General features: G+C 41.6%; 1 protein-coding gene and 1 pseudogene across 1 annotated transcript in view; both read right to left on the minus strand.

Annotated features, from left to right (window-relative positions):
• Usp40 (ubiquitin specific peptidase 40) overlaps positions 1 to 27,236 on the minus strand; it is a 68,940-nt gene that overhangs the window by 26,109 nt on the left and 15,595 nt on the right. Inside the window, exons 7-17 of the mRNA XM_032901577.1 lie at positions 24,726 to 24,854; positions 20,264 to 20,359; positions 19,096 to 19,203; positions 17,413 to 17,710; positions 14,178 to 14,259; positions 12,478 to 12,649; positions 10,130 to 10,214; positions 9,130 to 9,200; positions 5,151 to 5,473; positions 2,315 to 2,438; positions 553 to 610 (exon numbers count right to left, since the gene is read on the minus strand). Coding sequence (XP_032757468.1) covers positions 553 to 610; positions 2,315 to 2,438; positions 5,151 to 5,473; positions 9,130 to 9,200; positions 10,130 to 10,214; positions 12,478 to 12,649; positions 14,178 to 14,259; positions 17,413 to 17,710; positions 19,096 to 19,203; positions 20,264 to 20,359; positions 24,726 to 24,854 — 1,546 coding nt within the window. The remainder of the gene's footprint in view (positions 1 to 552; positions 611 to 2,314; positions 2,439 to 5,150; positions 5,474 to 9,129; positions 9,201 to 10,129; positions 10,215 to 12,477; positions 12,650 to 14,177; positions 14,260 to 17,412; positions 17,711 to 19,095; positions 19,204 to 20,263; positions 20,360 to 24,725; positions 24,855 to 27,236) is intronic.
• LOC116899615 lies at positions 6,460 to 9,121 on the minus strand (annotated as a pseudogene).

A 27,236-nucleotide genomic window follows, 5' to 3' on the forward strand; every position in this document is an offset into this window, starting at 1 on the left:
ACTAGTGTGCTAAGCACGAAGCCAGACACAAAAGTCTATGGACCCTGTGACTCCCTCTATACGAAACGTCCAGAAAACAATCTGACAGAAGGCCGTGGCTACTTCTGGAATGATGGGAGTGTTCTAAAACCGGACACTATATCTATCTATATATTCCTGACTGACACTAATTTACACACTCACGATGAGTGCCCTTTTGATACCTAACTTAAATCTCAATGAAGCCATGAATGAGCAGAAAATGTGTAGACTTCTCACTATAAATTTTATAAAAATATACAAATACACCTAAACATATATAGTACATTATGAACACAGTTGAGTTAGATATCTTACTGTTTCAGGGAGAAAGGAAGACTAGTTCTGAGAGAGACACAGAGAACTGATTTTATGTTTCAAAAACAAACACATGAAAAAATATTAACATTTGTCCATTTTGGGTGGTAGGTATAAGAGATTTCCTTAAATTACTTTTGTACTCTTCCATATTTTTTCAATAAAAGAACAAAATTAAATTAAGATAAAAACCAAAAAGCAAATAGAAATGATTACCTAGTTCCTTCATTAATTTTAATTCCTTTATGGCTTTAATTCGAATATCAAACACCACCTAAAATAGAGAAATAAACTAATGACTGTGTATAGGTTGAAGGGGTGGGGATGAAATGAAGATTACCAGTGTTTCTGCAGAGATCACCTGAGACGTACAGAGTTTTTAGCCGTCTCTGACATTCTTCTGACGAGACTGAAAGCAGAAGTTCAGAACAGGTCCTAACAGTCAAGTTCTCACCCAGCTGATTTTAACTGGGACAAAAGGATACCGACGCGAATGAAAGAAAGAGTTCTCACTGGAAGCACTGTACTGACAACACTCACCTGAGAAGAGTCAAGGGAAGGAACAGTGCACAGGCCCATTCCTCACAATGGGGACAATGGATCTGGGACCCGGAACAGAGTATAAAAATGTGTAACAGCAATCCAAGATGAGTATGGCTTCCATTTAAATGACTTTTTTTTTTTTTTAGCCTACTTTAGGCCAATATCCTCTACAGCACCAAATGCTGGTAAAACTTACAGGTAAAAGTGATGTCAGAAATCATGCACTTGCCTCTCTACCAGAACCCACAAAGTGCTAAGCAGACTCAAATGACAAAGGACTTTACCAACACTTCCACACAGGATCAGGTACTAGTGTGCACTGATCCTAGACTGTCTAAGAATACTAGCAAACATCACACTCTTTAAGAAATTATAATGCCAAGGATTGGCAAGATGGCTCCAGGGGGACAGTGTCTGATGCCAAATATAATGGCCTGAGTTTGATCCTTGGAGTCTGCATAGGGGAGAGAGAGAGAACAAACTCTGACTTCCACATGCATGCCTGTCCCTACAAATAAATAAATGTAAAGAAAAACATTTTAGAAGAAAATTTAAAACAATATAAAACATCTTAGTAAGTTTCTATTTCTTTGGTATAGAAAAAATCATTAATATGCTAGTAACAAGTAAATATAAAAATATATTTCCTTGAAGTACCAGGGTGGAGGGATACCCGGGGAGGCCCCACTCGCTCAGATAGGAAGGGGAAGGGGAAAGGATTGGGAGAGGGTGACTGGGAGGAGGGCAGTGAGTGAGATGTAAAGTGAATAAGTTAAAAAAAAATGTTTCCTAATCAGGTGTGGTGGCGCATTCCTTTAATCCTAACACTCAGCAGACAGAGGCAGGTGATCTTTGTGAGTGTGAGGCCAGCCTGGACAGTTGGACAGTCCAGGACAGCTAGGACTACATAGAGACCTTGTCTCAACCTGCCCCTCCAAAACAAACAAACAAACAAACAAACAAACAAACAAACAACGTATGTTACCAGAGATTATTTTTAACAAAACTGGAATCCTTGCCTCCACACGTAGCTAGAGGAATACTTGTTAAGGGTAGTTGGTTTTGCACAGGACAGTGTATATAAAGAGTAATTAAGGATAAAAATGAAAACTTAGCAACACAAAAGGTAAAATGACAAATTCACACATGTGCTTTAAACAGTGCAGAGAAAACCCTTGACAACAGTTCTCCATGCTTATCAAATCAGAGGACCCCAGGAACCACCAGGCGAGTCCTCATCCTGGTTCTAAGCGTCTAGGTTCAGGAGGGTAGAGAAGAGCACATATTGCTTTGAAGCAGGCCACTGGTTGAAGTAAGTAATAAGCAATAAGAGCTTAGAGGATATCATTGATACAGCTGTTCTGCAAGACTGACTGTTTCATAAATAAATTCTGTTGCCCAACATTACCAGCCAGGGTAATGGCCGTCTACTCACTGTGTGCATGGTCACGGCTATCTGAACCTGCTTCTCTTCAGATCCTGACTGGCAGAAGTTTTTCACTTGGAGCCAGTTGAACTCATTCATGCTGCTGGTCCATCTCCCTTGTTTGGACAACAGACTGTAGGTAAAGAAGGAAACATCGAAGGAATGAGTCCTTACAGGACACTCTTGCTTGGGTATCACTATCCAGACTCGGCATGTATCCCCTAAAGTGACTAAGGGGAAGGACCACACTCCATGACTCGCTACCATGACATTAGTTGTCTTTAGGGCAATGTGAGGCAGTAGACTATGGGGCTGGTTTTCATGGCTCCAAATCCTGAGTTACATGAGTTGTGCCTGTTTTCAAGGGGAATTTTTTTTTCTTCTCAAGATAAGGTTTCCACAGCCCAGACTAGCTTTCAACTCATTGTGTAGCCAAGGCTGGCCTGAAACTCCCAAGTGCTAGGAAAACAGGCATGCGCCATTACATCCAGCTTCAAGGGTCACTCCTATAAAGGAATGGTCACCTGCTGTCTGCCTGCGCAGGAATCCCTAGAGAGGTTTAAAAGACTATCAAAGCCTATCCATTGGGGTCTGGATTTAATTTGACAGCAAGGCAGCTGTGTACATACATGTACACATGTACATGTGCAAAAAAGTGCCATATGTATGCAGTCATACACACCATACATTTGTATTTCATTGAAGATTTTGGTTTTTTATGGTAGCAACTGAAGCAAAGTTTCTTCTTCTAACAAAATCTTCCTATGGACTGAAGAAATATATGGGCTATGGAAAGAACAGAGGTTTGAAAATTTGGTCTCCCATTAGTGGAAATGTTTGGGAAAGATTAAGAAGTTCGGCCTTGGGGTTGGGGATTTAGCTCAGTGGTAGAGCGCTTGCCTAGAAAGCGCAAGGCCCTGGGTTCGGTCCCCAGCTCCAAAAAAAAAAAAAAAAAAAGGAAGAAGTTCGGCCTTCTTAGAAAAGGTGTGTCACTGGGGACAGGATTGAGATTGTAAAAGCTCACCCCATTATCAGTCTCATTCATTCATTCATTCATTCATTCATTCAGTTTTTCTCTCTCTCTCTCTCTCTCTCTCTCCCCCCCTCCCTCCTTCCCTGACTCCCTCCCTCCTTCCGTCCTTCCTACTTGTGGACAAGGTTGTAGCTCTCTGCTCCAGTGCCATGCCTGCCTGCCACCATACTCCCTGCCATGATAATCATGCACCCTAACTCTGGAACCATGAGTCACAAATTAAATACTTGTAAGTTGCTTTGGCCATGCTATCTTATCAGCCCAAACATAATTCTACTCTTTATTTCTGTTATTACACTCTGATAGCCCACCTCTTAATATATAACACAGTTTTAAGCATAAGACGTTCATGAAGACTGCCTTGTAGCAACTAGAGGATGAAGCCAATGGCAAAGACGGCACCACACTTAGCACTTGAGATGTGTGACCACTTAACTCTTTCAGTCCTACACCCTAGGAAGTGGGTACTCACTGTTACCTCATCTTATGGAAGAAACTGAACAGAGAGTCAGGTAAACTTGTCTAAGCTCACTCTGTTGGTTGCACAGCAGACTGGAAAAACAACCCAGGTGCTGGCTGGAGTCCTCATCCTTACCACTGGGTCATACTGCCTCACTTAGGAGCAGCGGGGCAAATGATGATGCCCACATCCATTAGGTGGAAGCTTCCAAGGGAGGCTTACAGAATTCACAAACACATGAGGGGAAAGAAGATACAGACAGCTGCTTATCAGAAAGATAATCATTAGTGTGCTTAAAAATATAAAGACCTTCCAAACGAGGGTTTCAGTTTAGAAGAAAAGGAAAGCCACCAGACACCAGTGACCAAAGCTGCATCCTAACTGAGGGCTGGGGTCTCCACTGCTCTTGTCTCATCTCCCGAGTCCTACTAAACGAAGACTGTCTTTTATAAAGAGCACATGATCCATTCTCTTATACACAAGACAGAGATGCACAGCTGAAGAACATGTCTCCTTGGAGGACCACAAAAGTCCACAGGCTCTGCTTCTCAGATCTCACACAGGCTGTAGAATTGCATGGACACAAACACAGAAGCAGGAGCAGGAGCAGGAAGGTACTGTGCTTCAGAGTTTCAGATATGGCTACAAGGCTCAGGATAATCTCTCCAGGCAGTTGTTCCTTGGGGAAGGCTGGGTCTCTCCCAAGAATCACAGAGAATGCCATGAGGAAAGGCTAAATTGTCCTATGAATCTCTTTTTCCTCATGAGAATAAGCTTTGAGCTTTAGAACTCAAACAGAATTCACTTGATAGAATTTTGTCTATAGACAACTAATTGAAACTATATCTATAAGCCAAGGACATATTTATAACAGTTTTTTCTCTAAGTTATACAACCCAACATTCCTCTGTACACTTACGAGCAAAGCCTGATGCCACTAGCACTTCTGATGTGGAGGCAGGCGGGTCAGAGTTAAGGCCAGCCTCAGCTAAATAGAGGCTGAGGCCAGTCTGGACTACACACAATCTTATCTCAAAGCTGGACAACAAGAGATGTTGAAGCAGGTATGGGTAAGGACATTTGTGACACAAACATAACGACCTGAGCGTGACTCCTGTGACCTATATAAAAGGTGGAGGAGGGGTCCACTTCACAGCACTGTCCTTTGACTTCTACACGTGTGTGCATACACACAAATTATTTTTTAAAAGAATAAACCACAAAATACAACTCAATGGCTAGAAATAAAGGAACATTTACTTATCACCAAAATAAAGTTCCTGAGTTCTACAGGGTAATGCTGTAGTTAATTACTTTGAAAGTTCTCCCCATTTTTCTCTTCAACGAGTTACCTGTTATCATCACTGTCTGAATCCTGAACCAAAATTAAGCTTCCATTTCTGAGACCTTGCTCTCTGAATGTCTTCTTCATGTCTTCTTGGGGAATAGCAGTCCAGCACTCTTCATCTGTAGATTCCACACTGTTCATGAGGAGGACGCCTTCTGGGGTGCCCAAGGCTGTGAACACAGTGCCCACTTCGGCATTAGCGGGAAAGACATGAGGCGACTCCACCAACTGCTCACGCTCTGAGCCTTCCCCACTTAACTCTAGATGAAGAATGTGTAACAGCAGAGGTTCACAGTCAAAACCAGTCTGAATTTGGACTCCACCAACCTGCAATATCAACAAACCACTAGTGAAATTTATGTTTGCCAAAGTCAAAATTATTCTATCACAGGAAAAAACCTATTCTTGTAGCTCAACCCACATATTTTCCAAGTGAATAGTTTTTTTACACTGCCCTTTTTTTTTTTTTTTCCGACACCAGCGACAGAATTTACTATTTGAAGCAGTTTGAGAAAGCTGAGGTGTTGGCCATGGTCTTCTCCAGCAGAGTCTTTTTTTTTCCCACATGTCCCCTACTCATAGCTGAAGAGGTAGATTACAGACTTCAGCCCAAGTTACATCACAGTTACTGTGCACTTCTTGATTATCTTAAGATCACAAAGGGTGTGATTTGGACCCAGATCTTATAAAGAAAAGCTCTGTGATTTAATTAGGCTCTGTGATACCCATCCATCAGACATCACCAGCCTTACCCAGCTGAGAAGGGGAGCATCTTCTGATGCCAGAACTGAGTGGGATGGGATAATTGCCTGTGAGTGAGCCTGGGAGAGGAGGCGAATCCTGTGAGTGGGAAACTCAAGCCCTCCTGTGGTCCTCTTGTATGAGTTAGGCTGGATTTAGGATCTTTGGGTGGAAGTCTCCCGGTTGCTTAGCAACCAGTACTGCTCCTGATCAAGAATGAGCACTGTTGGGAAGATGGGCCTCCACTTTGCAAATGTAAGGACAGAATTCTTAGGAGCTGAGGCAGAGGGGTCTTTGGGCAGAGCTGAGTTCCCTTATTCTGTTCACATCTGGGGATCTACGCTGGTGTACCTTATCTGGGATTTGCCTTACTCTTCCCATCAGTTCCTTGCCTGAATCCAGAAGGCAAGTTCCTTTTCTTATTCCCCTCAAATCAAATGACACTTGAGAAACACTGTGCTCTGAACAGCTCTGGGGCCACTTCCATGTTAATGACGTCATTTCTCCATGTTAGCCCCACTCTCTGGCACCCGCATTGGAACATGGACGAAGGCATGCTTTGTCTCCTGAGAAAGGGCATTTCTGGGCCCTCTGCCAGACTCTTGGCTCTAGACTTTACTCAGTATACGCATCTCATTCTGGCTACTAGGTCCCCCAAGGTGTCCCTACTTCTGTCTTTAAGGCACGCCAGCTCCTCTAAGGCTCTTGGTTTATGAGTTTATTATTCCTACCATTCAAAAGGAAAGTTCGCATTAATGGCTTCCCCTTCTAGTCATTTAGCCCTTAGATGCTGAGAGAGTGGGCTAAGGGCATAGAGCAATTACATTAGGAGTTCTGGTCATTGGGGTCACACTTGATCATAACTTTCAGTCCCAGTCCCTTTTTGGCTGTTTCAAAGGCTTCTACAGCCTTCTCCAGGGGAACCTATGGGTCACTAAGTGCTTTACATTCAAAGTCTTCGATGCAAGCATGGAAACTGCCATCAGCCACGTGTTGCAGTATCGAAACACGCCTTTGATATCCACCTCCCGCATAGCTGCGTGCACGAGGGGTAAACTGATCATCTCGGGGCCCATTCCCATAATCACCAAGGTCCTGCCAGAGTGAGTGGCATAGATGCCCGGCTGGATGGAGGACTCCGCTCCTCCGCATTCAACGGTGACCTCTGGCTTCCTCCCCAGCAGACTTTCCACCTTACTGACAATTTCCTGAGGGGTCTCTGTGGAAACCTGGATGATGAAGTCTGCTCCAACTTCCTTGGCCTTGGTCAACCGAGAAGCAGACAGTCTAGTCACCACTACTTGAGAAGCTCCCATTGCTTTGGCCACAAGCAAAGTGACTATCCCAACCGGCCCAGCTCCACACACAAGGACCTTGTTCCCCAGGAAAACTGAACGTCGATGGCAGGCATAGATCCCCACAGAGAGAGGCTCAATCAGGGCCCCTTCTTCAAAGGTGACGCCATCAGGAAGCTTGTAGCAGAAGTCAGCGCTGTGCTTGTAGAAGCGGCAGAGGTTCCCACCATCCGGGGGCGTGGCACAGAAGAAGATGGATGGCGTCAGATTGTATCAGCCGATCTTGCAGAATTCATCTATTTCTCGGGGAACGCCAGGCTCGATGGCGACCCGATCTCCTGGTTTTAGATGTTTCACCATCGGTCCTACTTTTGTGACTGTTCCAGCAGCTTCATACCCGAGCACCATTGGCTTTTTCACAACGAAGTCCCCAATTCGGCCATGCTCCCAGTAGTGAACATCCGAGCCGCAGATCCCCACCGAATGCATCTTTAGTAATACGTCATTTGGGCCCAGCTCAGGGATTGGGTAGTTCTCCAGGCGAATGTCTCCAGGTCGGTGCACCACCAGGGACAGGATCTTGCCCTTAGCAAGAGCTGCCATGTTGCTCTTTTGCTTCGAGGTGTCGGCTGGATCGGGCAGGGAGCTGGTGTTTCTCTACACTGTCTTTTTAAGTACTAAAAGAACAACTTTGAATTTTATGTTGAAAATTTCACTTATTCATCTTTTCTGAATTTATGTGTTGCCAAATGATGGTAATGAGTCCCTGGAAACCCAGAGGACCAAGGACAGGCCAGGGGGTATCTGAGATGCTCACCCCTCCTGAGACAGCGTTCACTCCTATCATTCCTGCTTTAGCAGTCCTAGCCACAACCCCTTCGCTGTCCCTGCAGCTGTCACACACACACACACACACACACACACACACACACACACACCCTAGAGCCTATAGTGCAGCTGTTTACATAAGAAGGCTATTGATTACTGACTTATTCTGCATCAAGCATGTGACATTCAGTCTGGTAAACTGAAAGTGATTGATTAATTACTTCTGTGCATGTGCATTTCTTCATACAGGTGTGCATGAACACACTCATGTATGTCTATATGTGTGCAGCCAAGATCCTAGTTGTCCTTCCTTTTTTTGAGACAAGGTCTCGAATTGACCTAGAACTCACCACGTCGGTTAAGCTGCTGGCCATTAGCCACAGTAATTACGTTTGCCTCTGCCTCCTCAGTGCTGGGAATACAAGAAAATGTCACCATACCTGGCTTTTTCACATAGGTTCAGGGCATGTAACAGAGATCCTCAAGTACTTTACCTATGGCAGTCCGCCCTGACACCCAAACATTTCTTTAATCTATCTAATAAATACCACTGACTGGACCTCAAAGGCACTGAGCATTCCAGAGTTTGCTTCTCTTCCTTTTTCTTTTCCCCTTTCCCTTTCCTTCCCCTTTTCTCCTTACACCTCCTTTCAGTTCCCGAGACACAGCTTCACTACATATCTTAGGCTAGCCTGGAACTCACTATGTGGTCCAGGTTGCTCTCCCTTCAACTTGGGAAGTTCTCCTATCTCAGGCCCCTTGCCATACTTGTCCACCACCATACCCAGTTCATTTTAGTAATTTTCTGATGGCTAACTGCATGTTGATTTTTTTTTTTTTTTTGTAATGAGACACGGTTTCATGCTGCCCAGGCTGGCTTTGAACTCACTATATAGCAGAGGATGACCCTGAACTCTGATCTTGTCCCTGCTTCCTGAGCGCTGAGATTGTGTGTGCTGCCATCATACTTAGTCTTATGCAGGGCTGGAACTGCACTAGGCCCAAGGCTTCACATATGCTAGGCAAGCAGTCTACCAACTGGACTACATTCCCAGCCCTACAACAGAACTGTAAGACATCCTAAATCATCATCAATATTTCTTCAGCCACTTTTCTTACCTCCACCCCATTCCATACAAAGATATCTTCCTCGTCAGTGATCCCAGCTTCACACAGTGTCAGGTCATCTCCTAGAAACATAAGGTACTCAATTCATTCCCCATGACCGGCCGCAAATATAGCTAAGCAAGAGAGCCACAACTCTCCAATGTGTATTTGAAAAAGCACTGACTAAGAAAAATCATAACAAAGCAGTAGCTATCTTATTAGCTATACTATTATATATATATTTATATTTTAATCTGGACCATTCCATTGCTCAGTTTTGTGAGCACAGCAGCAAGACAGGAGGGCACACAGAGGTCAACAGGCCCAAATCACCTGAGATTACCCACAGACAACTCCAAGTGGCCCAGATCACCACCCAACGCTGCCGGTGTCAGTTGTCACAAATAGGTGTACGTTACAGCACTACCATTCTTATGCTGCTTTGTTATTTCAGAGAAGTGGTGCCTCTAAACTCTCAAAAGACTGTCTATATCAGCTACAAAGTCTGAAGTGGAGTGGGTAAAGCCACATAAATAAGGTTTTAATGGGTTTAAACCGTTTTGCTCAGTCATTTGTGACGTGTGTGTGTGTGTGTGTGTGTGTGTGTGTATCTATATACCTAAAGCATTTTAAAGTTTTGGCAGCATGGTAGTCTTAGTTTTAAAAAATGCAGAACATCTGTACTGAGAAGACTGCACAGACACGGGTTGGACAGACTGCTGAGACAGAGGGCTGACACGGTGGCTCAACGGGAAGACACCTGCCGCACAGTCTGATAACCCGAGTGCTAGCCTGGAACCCATACAGTAGAGGCAGAGAATCCACTCCTGTAAGCTGTCCTCTGACTCCCAAAGGCTCCTGTGCGGCCATGAACATACCCATGCATCCTGCATGTATATACTGACCCCCCCATAAACGTAATTAAAAAAGGAAAAGGTGGGAGACAGAGCAGGACTGGCAAGCTCCTCAAGACAAACACAGAATGAGCTGCTGTGTTCTGTACTGATCTTACCATCGAGGGCATGGTACACGTGAAGTCCTGCTGGCACCCGCTTCGCAACACTGAGAACCATGTCTCCTTCCCAGAACTCCAACAGCTAAGAACAGTTAGAGTGAGAGAACAGTGAGCCATAGCACATGAGCAGCATAGCCCTGGACTCAATAAGAGCAGCCAATGAGCACTCCCCTTCCTAAGCAACACCCACATTTTAGAACGTCATCAACGTCATTTGATGAATTACTCAAACCCAAAGATGTTGACTGCATCCATTGCTGACTGAAGAATTTGGGTGCATAAGCCCCAGTAGCCATCTTATCAATTTATCTAAGGATGGACTTTGTTGGAAAGCAAACTGCTCCGCAATCCGACCTAGGAATTCCTGACCCAGCTCCACCTAGAAAACAACACTGGCTCCAGGGATGATAGAAGGGAAAGCCCCTACTCTAATTTAAAAGGTAGCATTTTGGGCTGGGGTGTAGCTCTGTGGTACAGTACTTTGGCTAGCTTGTGTGAGGCCTAGAGTTTTATTACTCCTTCCCCCCACAACACATACAGAAGCAAGGCATCGGTTATATACTAGAGAGACAGGCTTGTTAAATTTTTAAACCTGAACCTGGGGACCAGCAGAAACCTCACTGAAATAGTATCAGACCACATTTTTACTCTAGTCTTTTTTTTTTTTTATAACATTATAAGATATTACAAAGACAAAATATTTTGTCTTTACATTTATAAGTGGCATTTAAGTGCCAGTTTTCTCCTTCAACAGTGGCTTGTGTAAGCTGATAGTTTGCAGAGACGTATGACTGAAATACTAGACTGCATAGCTAGGAGGACATAAGGCATGAGAGACAAATCAGGCCATTCCATTTGGAATGCCCTCCACAGGCTCAGAGCACCAAGACCTGACTCAGAAATGACCTTTACCGCAGACATTCAGACACATACAGGGCTCTAGAGAGCCTGCTACTGAAGCAAAGATTACATGTAAACCAATGGAAGCAAAACACACACTGGTTTGCTTTTCTTAGGAGAAAATAAAGAGTTGGTAACTTTAATGATAGATACAAAGTTCTGAAGAATTTAAATTATTTCTGGAGCACCTTTCTTCTTCCTTTTCTTCTTGAGATAGGGTCTCAAACTTACTGTGTAGCTAAGGTTGATATTGAACTCCCGATCTTCCTGTCTGTGCCTTGAGAATGCTGGGATTATAAACACATGCCTACAAGACTGGCAAACGTTTACATTTCTAAACCCTTTGATCAGTAGTATACGGTGAGGAAGTGGGGCTTAGGGACAAGACACCAGGTAGAAGAGGAGGAGACCAGGGCTGCAGTCCTAGCACTAAATAGCAACCAGATGTCTGTATATGTGCAGCACTGGATGCTTTAAGACATAATTCCATTTTCAGAATGGAGTTGGCTCACCCTGATTGAGGCTGAAGTATCAAATAAAATGATGTTTGTGAAAGCACTGTAATTAAAAATGAGCATCTCCACTGCCCTGTGCCTGAAACACAGGCAAAAAATGACCTGGAGGTGAATACTAGGTGAAAATGCCTGGTTGGTAAATCACATCTGTAAACCCAACACTGAGGAGGCTAGGGCAGGGGGGTTACTAATGAATCTGAGACCAGCATATGTGTGGGCTATAATGTGACACCATCTCAAAAACAGAAACAAGAGCTAAATATCAAACAAAAGGATCTGTCCAGCATGCTCACACAAGAACAACAAATACAGATATTAGCAGTCAAGCTAATCATCATCATCATCACCACCATCACCACCATCACCACCATCACCACCATCACCACCACCATCATCTTATACTAGAACTGCAAAACTAGTTATTTTGATTTGTTCAATGGTTCTTGTTTTAAGTAAGAGCTTAACCACCTTCCCTCTCATTTCTTTGGAAAAGCAATTCTCTTTCACTTGTTTTCCAAAAATAGAACTTTACTGTCATCTCCTGCCCCCATAAAATATACCAGGCTCAATTAGTCCCTTCAAAAGCAGCTGAGAAAACACCAGAAAGCGTTGAGAAGGTGAAGTGGTAGCAGAAAGCTGTGATCCCAGTACTTACTATGGGAGGCTGATGTGGAGGATTGTGGTTTCAAGTCTAGCCTGGGCTATAATGAAAGACGTCATGTAGACTAAAAGGACTCCATATCAACCACTGAAACAATCAAAGAACAAAACAACAACCCAGTCTTCCAAGTAAGAGAAGGTTTGGGTCATCCTGCTATGCAATGGCAGATGTAGGATTCTCCTATGCAGTTTTAGAAAAGTTGTAACTCATGTTAAGATGAAATGAAAAAAAGTCAGCCTGAAAGGACCTTAATGTGTCTGTTGAATTACCTGAAATATTGACTGATGGAGATCTCCTACAGTTTTTCTTTTATCAAATGTTAAGTCCCACACACTCTCAGTCTGAGAGACTGCAGGGTGAAGAGCCCCATTGAAGAAACGGTAGTGAGGACCCAAGTGGAGATGCAACTCAAAAGTACTGTTTGCAGAGTCACATTCTGCCCTTTAGAGACATAAAACACACACATATACTATGTTTCTGTAATACCAAAAATATTTGACTTATCATATATATGCAAATGCTCTACTCTACCTTAGTGACATTTTGTCTTCTGCCTGCCCAAGTGATTCAGTCACTTTGGCCCTTCACTACAGAACACACACTCAGCTGGAAGAAGTCAGGAATTCTAGAGAAAGCTGTTTCCACCGACAAGGTGTATGCTAACTGCCTCTAGTCCTGCCACAGCTCGGGACACGATTCTGGAGGTCTGTCCACATATTCAGAGGTGGATTCCAAACACCATCCCAATGTCCACTAGGCTCCTGAGGATGTCCCAGAAGATACTGACAGTGGCTAAGATCTTTCCCAGTGTTTGTTTCCCAGGCTGAAATCCTAAGTGACTGGCTGATCTCTGCTCCTCTCTGGGACACTCAGTTGACTCAATGCCTGGTACTAAATTTGCTCCCTTAGGTAGAACCATAGGCTGGAATGAGGCCATCGCTGAGACTCAGTACTTCAGATGTGTTCTATGCTCATCAACAGGAACATTAGATTTTCAATTACCACATTAAGGACTTTAGTTTTAGCTTTTGCTGTTTGTTTTTAATTCTTAAGTTGCAACTGCTAGCCTAGGTCATCACGCAGGCTACTTTCTGCATTTAACATGTTTCAATGATTTAGCTTTCACTGACAGTTCCATTGATCCTGGTGTGTCATTCAGTGGATCTGCTATTTTCACTCCCAGTTTCAAGTCCATGATAAAATTTCTAAACATAACCTGCTACATTATCTGACCCTGTTCTCTCCCCAACGCTGCTGACACCACTGGAGAGCAAATACAGCAACAGAACAGTCTCTAGAGCTCAAAGTTAGCCATGTTCTTAAGTTCTGCCCTTAGTCATTTTAAACCTTTGTTTTTATTTTTGGTATTTGCACACACACACGCAATCATGTGTGTACAGTATCTAGCCTCATACACATACACACACAATCATGTGTGTGCAGTATCTGAAGAGGCCAGAAGAGAACACAAGATCCCCTAGAACTGGAGTTACAGACGTGAACTGTGATGTGAGTGTTGGGATCTAAACCTAGGTTCTCAGGAAGAGCGGCCAATATTCTAACCACTGAAGCACCACTCCAGCCCAGCCATTATAGCTCCCCTTCCCCCTGACTGACACTAAGCCCCTTTAGAATTAACCCATCTCTAGTCTTCTGTCACTATATATCAGTTCTTACAACTACTAAATATTGAGGGGCAGTTTTATTGACAAGTTCTCTGTAAACTCAAGAGAATAATTTGGCTAGGCCAGAGCACAATTCTTGTAGCATGCTTGCAATTTTCTCTAGGCTTCCTAGGCTCTGCTCCTTACTTGGCAATGGCTACCATATGCTATTATTCACTCTTAGATATGGATAAAGGATGTCTTTACTATAACTAGTGGATACGTATACATATTTTGGTAAACTTTCATACTGAATGCTTATGTCCCAGAAACACTCTCTAAACACCAAGTGCAGCTCAGACTACCTTCTCGTCTGCAGGAGAACGTTGGCTGCATCCATTTCCTTCAGTAAATGACTGGGAACTCTGTATCTTGGATTGGCTTGAGCTGTGAACAAAACTGACCATTAATTTGTTTTGACTAAACAACATTGTATTGCCAAAGAGGCAAGATTAAAAACCTAAACTCATGTGTGGCAATTCACACCTGTAATCCTAGCTCTAGGAAGGCCAAGGCAAAGATCTTGAGTTAGAGGCCAGCCTGCTATACTAGAAGACATTCTCTCAAGCAAAGATGAGGGCTGCGGAGAGAGCTCAGAGGACAGGTGTGTCTGCTTTTGCATAGGGCTGAGATCTGGTTCCTAGTACTTAGGCAGCTTACAACTGCCTGTGATCCCAATTCTAGGGAGTTTGATGCCCCCAGACACTGCATGCACATGGTGGACATAAATGCATGCAGGTGCACACTCATGCTGGAAGCCAGGAGGACTACCATTGACTACCTGAGGGAAAGTAAAGTCTTCTCTTGATCTTAATTTTGCCAGATTTACAATGAAAAAAAAAAAAGTGTTTTTTTTTAAAGAATCTCATTGTTTCCATTTTCTTTAAGCATTTTTTTTTAAAAGAACACCCACTAGTTTTGTACTGATTATAATTTTAATAGTTGGTTACTGTAAAAATTCAGAAATTAGGGATGAAGGTGACTTAGCAGCTACTAGCTTTGAGGAAACTTGAAGTGCAGGGTGAGGCCCACCCACTCAGTGAAGGGGAGGGGAGATGGGGAAGGATTGTTGAAAGGGATGACTGGGAGGGGTCAGTGATCAAGATATAAAGTGATTAAGTAAAAAATAAAATTAAATTAAAAAAAAGAAAGAAAGAAAAAGCTGCTCTTCACTGACTGCCCTTCCAGAGGACCCAGGTTTGGTTTTCAACACCTACATAGTGGCCAATGACCCACTGTACCTCAAGTTCTAGGGCATCCAATGCCCTCCTTTGGCCTCTCAGGGGACCAGGCATACATGGTACATATACAAAAGAGGCAAACATTCATATACTTAAAATAGTAAATCTTTAAATTTTAGACATTACACTTACTCATTCAGATTTTTTAGGCTCTGACATGAGACAGGGTCTTGTTATAGTCTGGGCTGGCCTGAAGTTGACTATGTGTCTTGGGTTGGTCCTGAACTCACTACAATCATCTTGCCTCAGCCTTCAAATGCTGGGGTTACATGTATGAGTCACTATGACTGGCTTGAACTAATTTTGAAGAACATTAGAGTACTATCTGTAGTCTTACTCACAAGACATCAATCTTTTTATAAAAACAACTGAGATTACAGTCAGCAAACTAGTAGTGATTTTTCACTTCCTATTCCCACAGGTAAAATTTGTGGTTGCACAGTAGTACACTTAAGTAAAATAATTAGTCTAATATTCTTTCTTTTGAAAAAATATTTCCTTAATGTATATGGGGGTTTATTTTTGCCTGCATGTATGCCTCTGTACAACCTGTGTACCTGGTGCCTTTGAAGGCCTGAAGAGGGTAGGTATTAGGTTCCCGGGGCTGGAGTTACAGCCGGTTGTGAGTCATTGTGTGGATGCTGGGAGTTGAACCCAGATCCTCCGAAAAGCAGCTAGTGATCTTAAATCACTGTACCATCTCTCTCCAGCTTCTAACCAACCTTTTTCTGTTAGATAATGTAGTGGTTTGAGTAAAAATAGATACGAATACTAGGTCACTAGGGAGTAGCACTATTAGGAGGTGTGGTCTTGTTGGGGGTGTCTCTTTGTTGAAGAAGTATGTTAGGAGGTGGGCTTTGAGATTCAAATGCTCAAGCCAGGACCAGTGTCACTCTCTCTTCTTATTGCCTGCAGATCTGGATGTAGCGCACTCAGCTACCTCTTCAGCACCATGTCTGCCTGGATGCTACCATGCTTCCTGCCACGATGATAATGGACTACCTCTGAACCCCAATTAAATGTTTTCCTTTATGAAAGTGGCTGTGGTCATAGTGTCTTTTCACAGCAATAAAACCATAAGTGAGACAGGTATGAAAGTGACTATAAAAATCATGATGGCAACAAAACCTTTAAAGATTAAGTATCCACTGTTCTAACTTCTTTCCTCTTACTCCAATTTGATTTGCAATCTACTGGGCTGCAGAATTACAGGTTGCCCAGGCTAGCTTTATTCTAAAAATCCAGTCAGGCCTTAAACTTTAATCCTCATGTCTTACTTCCTGAGTAGCTGGAATTACAGTGCTATGCTACTAGGCTAGGATCTCTTTTTCCTCCTTCCAAAGACAAAGCCTTTCTGGTTAAGAGCAGTCATGCGTATTCATGATCTAGAAAGCTAATTTTTTTAATTCTCATGCAAATTAATGTTTTATTCTCTATAAAAATGATCACTATTCCCATTTTCTAAGAAAACGGAAATTATCTCACTGCTCTGTTAATCTAAGGAGGTTTTTCTTTTTTGAAACAGGGTCACTAAATAATCCTGGCTGGCCTGAAGTTTGCTAGGAAACTAGGCTAGCCTTGAATTCACAAAGAGATGTGCCTGCCTCTGCTTTCCAAGTCCTAGGATTAAAAGCATAAACCACCACACTCAGCAGCTTTTTACTTTAGAGGAACTTTGGCAAGGACCAAAGACAACCTTACTGATTTACTTGCGATGATATCTCTACTGTAAATGCTCGTTATTATGGTGAGATTGGAATGGTTAACTCACAAGGTAGACGTTCTCTCAGAAAGCTCAACAGAGTACTTCAGATATATTTTAACTGCTCGAGAGCAAAATATGTTGAGAAAAAGGAGAGGTAGGAATATACAAAGGAGAGCAAGAAAACAAGACCAAGACCACTTACAGCTCAAAAGCAACGCATAGCTAAATGACAAAGACAAGCCTAACCGGGCACCTGCATGCAGGCTGTCCATCACAATAACAATGGACATCATTCAAGAATGTTCAATTAGGAAAATATAACTATGAGCAAGGGGAGAAAAATGGCAGACATTTCCTCATAAAAATGACACACTGAAAAATAAGGTATGATTTCCTGCTGAAATAAACAAATACATCAAGTAAGGAAAACTTAAATGACAAGCTGATTTCATAACAATATATTTCTATTAGTTTTAAAATATGTAAAAGTACCCAGGTAAAACCATCTCTTCAAAAGACAGAACTTCAGGCAGCAGTTGAAGTGTATCTGCTGAAGTTGGTAACGACAAATCAGAACACTTCTTTTTTCCGTACCTTCAGAGGGTCTCTGCAGCGTGGCTTTCCGATAAAATAGCATGTAGGCACTTTCTTTACCCTGGAACTGCTGCATGATATCGTTCTCTTTGATTGGCTGGACTTTGGAATCATTGATGTCAAACCAGTGTGGGCAACTGATGTTATCCCTTAAGCCTGGGGGTTCTGAAGCAAGTGTGTGTGCAATCTGTTCATGGCTCTGTGGATCAGACGGGCCCTGGGGAAAATGGCTTCTCTGGAGACTGACTGCACTTTCATCTGTGCTGAGCAGAAATACCTGAGGATGGAGCCGTAAGAACTATCCAGAACAAACAAAAACAAAAATTAGGTTTCTTCAAAAAAATTTTAATATAAGTTTTTAAACAAGACAAATTCTCTGTGTTAGTGTGAGTGTGAGTGTGTGTGTGTGTGTGTGTGTGTATGAGTGTGTGTGTTTCTGTCTGTCTGTGTAATTAGATATTTTTAACTTCACCTTTTTTTTGCTACCCTTGTGAGCATGGAAAACTTGTCTGCTAACAGTGCTGCCCTGGGAGACCAGTGACAAGCATTTGTATAATATGTCACTACTGCTATTTTAAGATTTGTTATTTGTATTTGCTATTTTAAGCAAACAACTACTTGCTATTTGACTGTTTTAATGAAGAAAATTGGGAAGAATAAACATTTCTGACTATTTAGTAGGCATTTAATTCTATAGATTCCATTTGCCAATTCTTGGGATTGTTTTCCTATGTCCTCAGAGTTCTCAGAAAACTCTTGCCCACACCTGTATCTTGAAGTCTTTTCAATTAAAAAGCTTTAAAAAAAAACCCCACCAAAGTGAAAAAACCCTAATGAAAAAAATCTTTGCCAACTACACATCAGACAGGGGATTAATACTGAGCATGTAGAAAGAATTCCGAAATTAGACACCAAAATACCAAATCACTTAATCAATAGATGGCCTAATGAACAGAAAGTTCTACAAAACAAAACAAACTCACAAGTGACAAATAAGAGCTTTAGAAAGTAGTCCTTAGTCGTCAGGGAAATGCAAACAAAAGCCACCTTGAGTCCACCTTACAGTCAGAGTTGCTGTGGTCAAGAAAGCAAACAATGGAGAGGCTCCTGGAGAAAAGGTGTAACCATGTGTAACCACTATGGAAATCAGTATGGATCAAAAACTAAAACCAGAATCACTGTGTAACTGAGCTGACTAATCTAAGGCCTTATGCCAACTCTGAGGGTACACTGGGAGGACGCTAACATACCATAGTGATCTGCACATCCATGTTTATTGTTACACTATTTGAAGCAGCATAGCTAGTTGTCAAAAGATGAACAAAAAATGTGGCGCTTGTATACAATAAAATTTACTTAGCCATAAGGAAAAATGGAATCATAACATCATTTTCTGAGTCTGATTTAAACCTAGGGGGAGCAGGGTGACTGCCTTGACTATTCATTGAGCTTTAGAGTGACTTCTGTGGTAATTAAAGGCTTCCTCCTCTTTCCTGCTTATTTCTTTGTAAATAACAAATACTTTGCATGTGAGCTGTAGCATACCAGCAGAATTACAACCATTAAACAAAAATATTGATCATTTTAATCTGTTTTAAAGCTCCTTCTTCACAGGAACTTGTGTTGCTGGGATTGTGATATGGTTTCCTGGGATGAGGCTTCTTGTGTTGAAGCTAGCACTACCTTTCGCAGTGGTCCATGCTGTTTCCTATACTTCTTGTTCCAAGATATTCCTGTTTTTATCAAGAGTTTCTGGCCCAGCTGATCAACAGGAATTTGATTGGCCTCCTCCTTATGAAAAAAATAGTTAACATCTGATGAGAAATAATTACACCACAAATTCATTGGGGATCAATACAAGTGGACCTGCCCATCTTCCCTAGAGTATAAACTTATAATGGGATCATCAGAGCTATATAGTTTTAAAGTAACCTTGAGCACCAGTTTATAAGACCTTGATTTGAAAATCCATTTGCCAAGGGCCACAGACAGGAATTCAGAGTACCATCCAGAGGAGTCCTAAGGTCTGCCCCACTGTGACACTATTTATGATTTGGAAGAATAAACAAGAATGATGTGGCTGACACCGGTTTTATGATGAACCTTTAGCCCCCAATGCTTCACAACAGGACTGTGATTGGAGACAAGGACTTCAAGGCCACAGGCTGAAATTCTCTTCTGTTGTGTGTTTTGAGACAGACTCTCATGTTGCCCAGGCTGGCTTTTGAACTTCTGGTCCTCTTGCCCCATTCCTCAAGTGCTGGGATTATATGGCACTTCATGTATTACTTTATGTGGGAATGCTGAGGACTGAACCTGGAACCTTGTATATGCTAGACAAGCACTTTACCAATGAGGCCACATTCCTTGTCATTATTATTATTTCCTTGCAAGTGGTTCCAATATCAAGACAAATGGAGTTTTCTTTGAACAAGTTCTTATTCTCTAGCTAGGCTGGCTCAAAACTCAAGGTGTTTCTTCTGCTTCAGCCTTTCAAGATGAGAGATTACAGAAAAGAGCCACCACACCTAGTGATTAAGTCAAAGGAATCGGAGGGTGGCGCCAGGCACCTTTAATCCCAGCACTGGGGAGGCAAAGACAGACAGATCTCTGAGTTCATGCCCAGGTTGGTCTACAAACCAAGTTCCAGGCCAGCAGGTCTACACAGTGAGATCCTGATTGGAAAAAAAAAAAAGTTAAAACAAAAACTTTCCATTTTAGAGGTAGCCCTAAAGCAATCTTTATATAATGATATTTTCATATACATAAACCACATACACAAATGCACCCAACATACACACGTCCCTATAATACTTCCATGCCCACAGATATGTACAAAGACTCACTCTACCTGCAATAAGATTGCTTTTAGAACCACCAATGGATCATCAGTCTCTTCTTCATTCTGAGGAGCTTTCAAATTCACAGCTGAATCACTTATCTCCTCCTAGGAAGGAAACAGTTTCTTTCACAGATGCCAGTTTAAAGGAATTAACCAAATAAGAATGTGTAAGCCACCGGAGAAAGAAAGGTAAAAATAGGACCTGTGAGAGCTGGAAAGTCAGACAGACCTGGCTTTGAGTGTAGGGCTGCATCAAGTCAATCCACACAGTTTACTTCATCTCTCTGGCTTTATGTGCAAACTAGGGTTGTGAGACAAAGAAAGGAAGGACGGCCCCATAGGCTTACACATTTAAGTACTTAGTAGGCGTGGGAAGGAACATAAGTAGGTGTAGCCATGTCAGAGTAGCTGGAGTGGGTGGAGCTTTGTTGAAGCAGCAGATGTGACTGTGTCAGAGGAAAGAGATCAGTGGGAGTGCGGTTTGAGGGTTTCAAGACGTTCACACCAGGCCCAGAGTGGCTTGCTTTCTGTTTGTGGAGCAGGATATAGTTTTCAACTACTTCTGCTTGATGGCTTCCTGCTCTCTGCTATGATGAAAATGGAATAAACCTACGAACTGTAAACAAGCCCCTAATAAATGCTTTCCTTTGTGAGAGTTGCCTTGGTCATGGAGTCTCATCACAGCAGTAGAACAGTGACCAAGACACAGCACAATATACATAGAGGGTTCTAACATTTTCCAGCTAAAAATCATGGTGTTTCATAAAATTTGTGCTCACTATCATTTACCGCAAAAGTCGTTTTTTAGTCTTCGCTGGTGTGTTTACACACCTTGTTGGCTTATGGAAATCCTACCAAATTTTTGTAAGCTCAGCGTAAACACTGACTCACTTAAACACTTATCATTCAAAAAGCCCAGGATGGGCATTGTGGCACATGTCCTTTGGTAGGCAATTTTTGTTATTTAAAAGCAATACATATGCCACCTTGCAAAAGTATTTTCTTTGCTTTGGTTTTAAGACAGGGTCTCAAAATGTAGCCCTAGTTGGATCTGAACTCACAGATATCCACCTGCTTCTGCCCTTAGAGTGTGCTGTGTGTGTGTGTGTGTTTTAATTTCTGTAAATTATAACTTTCTTGGTTTCTAATTAAAATTTTTATTTATTTTATTTTCTGTATGAGTGCTTATTTGTGCACCATATGTGTGCTCTCACAGAGTTGAAGAAGGCATTAGATTCCTTAGAACTAGAGTAACAAATGGTTGTGTGCTGCCATGTAGGTACTGGGAATTGAACCCTTTGAGAGCAACAAGTTGAACTGTTTCTCCAGTCCATCAAAAAAGTAAACTGGCTAAAACTGTAACTGCTAATTGATAGCATTAAGCTAAAAAGAAAACTGTTAAGAAATAACAGCTTATGACAGACCAGATTTATCATCTTTTTATAAATTACTGAAAATGATGAAGATAAAACAAAAGCATCTTTTTCTTTTTATACTTATTTTTAAGTTAGTAAACAAAATAAGTTTAACTGACAACTTGAAAAAAAAATCTAAAATTGGGTCTGGAGAGATGGCTCAGCAGTTAAAAGCACTAACTGCTCTCTTCCAGAGGTCCTGAGTTCAATTCCCAGCAACCACATGGTGGCTCACAGCCATCTGTAATGAGATCTGATGCCCTCTTCTGGTGTGTCTGACAGCTACATTGTACTCATATAAAATAAAAAAATCTTTAAAAGAAAATCGATCTAAGATCACCTGGGAGGTAAGCCTCTGGGCATGTCTGTAGGGAATTATCTTGATTAGGTTAATTGAAGAGGAATGGCACCACTCCCTGGGCTGTAATCCTAGAGTGTATAAAAAAGGGAATGTGTACTCAATACAGCATTCATCGCTCTCTTCTTCCTGACTATGGTGACACTGTGACGAGATGCATCTTCCAGTTCTTGACAGCATGACTTCCCTACCATGACGTACTGGACACTGAACTGTCAGCCAAAATAAGCTGATCCTCTGTTAGGTGTCTTTGGTCAGATATTTTATCACAGCTCAGGAGGGTAACTGAGCCCAGCCTTGCTGACACCGAGTTTCCATTTCAATGCTTATGCAGAAAAACTTCAGAGAAGAAAGCCTATGGCTCATGCAAAGCAGGCAGGAAAGGGACCGATTCTTCAAATAACCAATCCTCCAATTCTTTGGCACTAACTGAATGTCCTACATTTCCACTCCATTCTGACACTAGCCATGCAGTCATTCAGATCCCATCTGCTGAGGAATCAGTCTCAAAAAGATCGGCCTCTTCTCTTTTCAAACTACAACTACAACTTTCCGGAACAACGTGCAGCACTCACTACAGTGTATCATGAAGGATATCAATGTAGAGACTGGGTGAAGAGGACTGCTGGGTAAGGCTTAGAAAGTCAGATGTCAATGTAGAGACTGGATGAAGAGGACTGCTGGGTAAGGCTTAGAAAGTCAGATGTCAATGTAGAGACTGGATGAAGAGGACTGCTGGGTAAGGTTTAGAAAGTCAGATGCAAGAGCCTCTGTCCCCAGGGAGTAGGCACCACACCTCTGTCCCCACGTCCCAGCTACACGAAATTCCTAAACTTGTTTCTCAAGAATTTGTCACTGAAGTTTTACTCTGGAGCTTTGTGGTGGTTCTTCTTGGTTGTCAACGTGACTACATCTGGAATTAACTAAAGCCCAAGTGGCTGGGTATACCTGTGAGGATGTTTCTTAATTAAATCATTTGAAGTGGGAAGATCTGCTTTTAATCAAGATCCTTTAAGGTGAGAAGATCCACCTTTAATCTGGGTCACACCTTCTGCTGGCAGCTATTTAAAGAACATAGAAGAAGGAAGTGGTCACTTTTTGCCTGCTAGCTCTTCCTCTCAGTGGCAAGTTCATTCCTTCACTGGTATTAGTGCCTACATCTTTGGGGTTCTGGTGTATACTGAAGACCAACTGAGATATCCAGCCTTGTGGCCTGAACAACTACTACTGCTAGACAGCCATTGTTGGACTGGCTGGACCACAGTCTATAAGTCATTCTAATAAAGCCCCTTTATATATCTACATGAAATATATATATTTTCATCCTATAAGTTCTGTACCTCTAGTCAACTCTGACTAGTATAAGCAAGACTGATGAAATCACCAGCAAGAGGTGACTGAACTTAATTTCCTGTCCCTTTTCCCTCTCTAAGGTCAGAAGGTGGGGCTGCCAATTTAAACTCTTTAAGCACATAGTTGTTTTCTCTGGCAACAATGTCCCACATTGAAGTATCTAAGAATGACCTCATTAGCATCACCTAGATGAAAGGGCAAGGGGCTCATTATAAATAGCAAAATATACTTCCATAGAAAATCCCAAAGAATACCCCATGGTCAAGAAAATATACCAAGCATGTGCAAGTCCATAGAAAATATACCAAGTTCACACAAAAATCCATATCTTGCTTCTTTTGATTATATTGACAGGGCCTTCATCTATAGACCATGCTGGCTTCAAACTCATGGTAATTCTCCAGTGTCAGCCTTTCAAGTGCGAGACTTGCAGCTGTGTGTCCCCATGCCCTGCTTCTTTTGACTACTCTTGATTTTGTGAGGAGACAGGATTTCAATAAATTAGCAAGTGGGTGTGACGGCCCAGGCCCACTACTATGCCTGTAGCTCCAGCACTTGAGAGACAAGCAGGGTGAGTGTAAGCTGCAAACCAGCATGGATCTCAAAGTGAGACAGTGTCAAACGGACAGACAGACAAACAGAAAATACAAAATCAAACTGCCAGACTTCATAAAAAAGAACAAAGCTTGTTCCCTCAGGTCACACTAGCAGCAAAGATTCTACCACTCTACAGAAGAGCAAGCTGCTGCTGAGGGATGAACACATCTTCAAAGAGATGTTCACAGCCCCAGAGGAAGATAGAAGAGTCATTAACTTCAAAATGAAATTTCACATGAATATCTCATGATCTTACAGGCTGCCAGCTGAGAAAATGCTGCAACTCTGAAAACAGCTAAGAAAAAAACTACAGGAGGCATCGAGGAAAAAGCCGAGACAGGTCCCTCAGCTGCAGCTAGACTGGTTCAGAAGCAATGTACCTTTTAAGATCAGCTTGAGGTCTTGTGTTCCTGAAAAAGGTTCTAACAGAAATGTTAAAGGTGGGAGATTTTGATGGATAGCCGGGGAGGAGAATATCCTTGTGCTTAGTAGGCAAACACCACGCATTTCCCAGCAAAGGAGCCAGATGCGCTCAACTTCATTCCAAATTGTTCACTAGAGTGAGATCACTAGTGTGTAAGAATCTATGCCACAGAGTCAGCTGTACATGTAAAACGAGCCTTCAGGACGATCACTGTTTTCTAAAGGAGGGGTGTATACCAAAGGCAGAATGACGACAGAATTCTGTAACAGGAATAGAAATGCAAGTTAATTTCAAAGTTATTTCTAAACAAATTTGTAAGCTTACTTGACATTGCCAGTTGCCGAGATGATCAACGTCTTTAATGTACACATGGTAATGACCTCCATAGCAGCCACCTTTGTGGATAATGACAGAGAAGAGGTCATACATATATTCCATGTCATCCATGTCACTCTAAAAGAAGGAAAATAAACATTGATACAGATTAATAAGGTGAGATACATAATCAAAGGGGGGAAATGACTCTGGGAACTAGTAAGAAACATCCTTGTAATATCCACACCTCACAGTCAGGCCTCTGTGCTGCTGAGTCACCTGATACTTAAAATGCTATTACTATATTTAAGGATAAAGATACATTTAAATAAATGGGCTTAAATTGACAAGTTTTTTTTTCATTTCTTTGAGGATGGCTTCAATTCAATTCTGCCTTAGCTTGAGTGTTACGATTATAGGGATGAGTCACTATGCACAGCTGAACTTTAAGGCTGAATCTATTGGTTTATTGCCAACCATACCACTGAGCATGCATCTGAAGGTGTTATTTTTACCAGCTTTAACTAAGATAATGAGTCTGTGCTAGAGACGGTTAGTAGAGAAAGCCATCTTTGCATGACGCCCATGATACTGTTGAAAACATATGCTCTGTTCCTGCCCACACTGACTGATATCTCAGGAGAGCTGCTGTGTGTGTCTCAAGGTCAAGTTCCTTCTCGCATGTTAGTTCCCTGCACAGAATATGAACTCTGCAATCGTGACTACCACCTGGTGTTGTTCAGAGGTAGTTAGTTTAGTGGAATGAACAGGTTCTTTCTTGCTTTTCTAATTTATCAACCTCTTCTATAATTAATATCGTGTGAAATTACAAGTGACCCAATAGTTAAACTCCTCCAATAACAATGGGAAAAATTACATTAGATTTAAGAGATGCTTTAACCTCTGGATGCAGAAGGAAAAGGAAAAGCTAGCTGTGGTGGTATACCTTTGTAATTCCAGCACTTAGGAGGCCATCCTTAGCTATGTAATAGACTTGATGCAGCCTGGGCTATATGAGGCCCTGTCTAAAACAACAGCAAAAAAGGAAGAAAAGAAAGCATGAGGAAGGAAAGGGAGGGAAGGAGGAAGGTGGGCAGGTAGGCAAGGAAATCTTAGTCTTTACATTCTAGGAGGATTGTGAACCATGTGGCTTGAGACATAAGGTTTCTTCTGGCTTTGAATTCAATGTCATCTGCAATGTAAAATGTGCATGTGGGTATTACCTGAGAGATACAAGTTACTTGAAGAATTTATTTCCTTAACTATAGTTTTTAAGCGGGCAATATTTAAAAAATGTCATATTCAGGAAATAGACGAGACACACAAAGATAAAAGATATTTTTTTCTCAACATAGACATTCAAAAGTAAAATTAACATGGATTTCCTAGCTAAGTAACCAGTTTTTATATATATATATATATATATATATATATATATATATCAAATTATGTTAGAATCATGTGACAAACTACCTTTTATAAAAGGAGAAGCAAGTATATTAGTAACTCTTGGAAAGCAATTTTATTTTTCTGAGTGTGTCAGTAAAACCCTCAGAGACAACAGGAACTACTAGACTCTAGGGATGGTAATTCATATAACAAAACAAATAGTACAGAGCTCGTGGTGAGGTCTAAAGTAGAGAGAGGCTTGGCCATGAAGTTTAAATACACACACACACACACACCTGTTCTTAAATTAAACAATGACTTGTTATAAGAAATGGGTAGAATGATGGAATAGAAATGAAAATTTGGAAATAAAGACAAAGCTACGCTTACCTAATTTTTGACAAACATACACTGAATAAAAGGCAGCCTATTCAAAAAATATGCTGAATTTCTGCTTGTAGAAGATGAAGTTAGATTTACATCTTTTACCTTATACAAGATCAATTCAAAATGGATCATAGATCTTAATTTAAAGCCTTTAACACTGAAATTTCTAGAAGAAAACATAGGGAGCATCCTTCAGGATACTGGGAAGGCAAGAACTTTTTGAATAGAACACTAATAATACAGAGGAACTGATCCACTATGGGAGGATAAGACTACATGAAAAAAAAAAAAAGGTTTTGTATAGCAAAGAAACAATCAGCAGAATCAGGACAGCCCCAAGATGGGGGAGAGCTTTCATAGCTATACTTCAGCCAAGGGGCTAATATCCAGAATTTACAAAAAAAAAAAATGCAGAAATTGAATGCCAAGGAAATACAACTGCCAGTCAACACAAGGCAAATAAATGTAAAAGACAGGTAAAAGACAGTTTAAAACACAAATAGCCAATAACTCTTTTTAAAACTGCTCAATATTCCTAGCATGAGGGAAATGCAAATTAAAACTACTTTGAGGTACCACTTATCTGAATGGTTATCAACAAATGTGACAAGGAATGCTGGAGAGGAGAGAGAGAGAGAAATGAAATCTTATTCACTGTTATTGAAGGTATAAATTAGTACAGTCACTGTGGAAATCAGTTTGGAAGCTTTTGCTTCTTTTACTTTTTGTTTTTTTAATGTAACT

The sequence above is a fragment of the Rattus rattus genome, chromosome 4 (genome assembly GCF_011064425.1).
Source record: "Rattus rattus isolate New Zealand chromosome 4, Rrattus_CSIRO_v1, whole genome shotgun sequence".
NCBI lineage: Eukaryota > Metazoa > Chordata > Mammalia > Rodentia > Muridae > Rattus > Rattus rattus.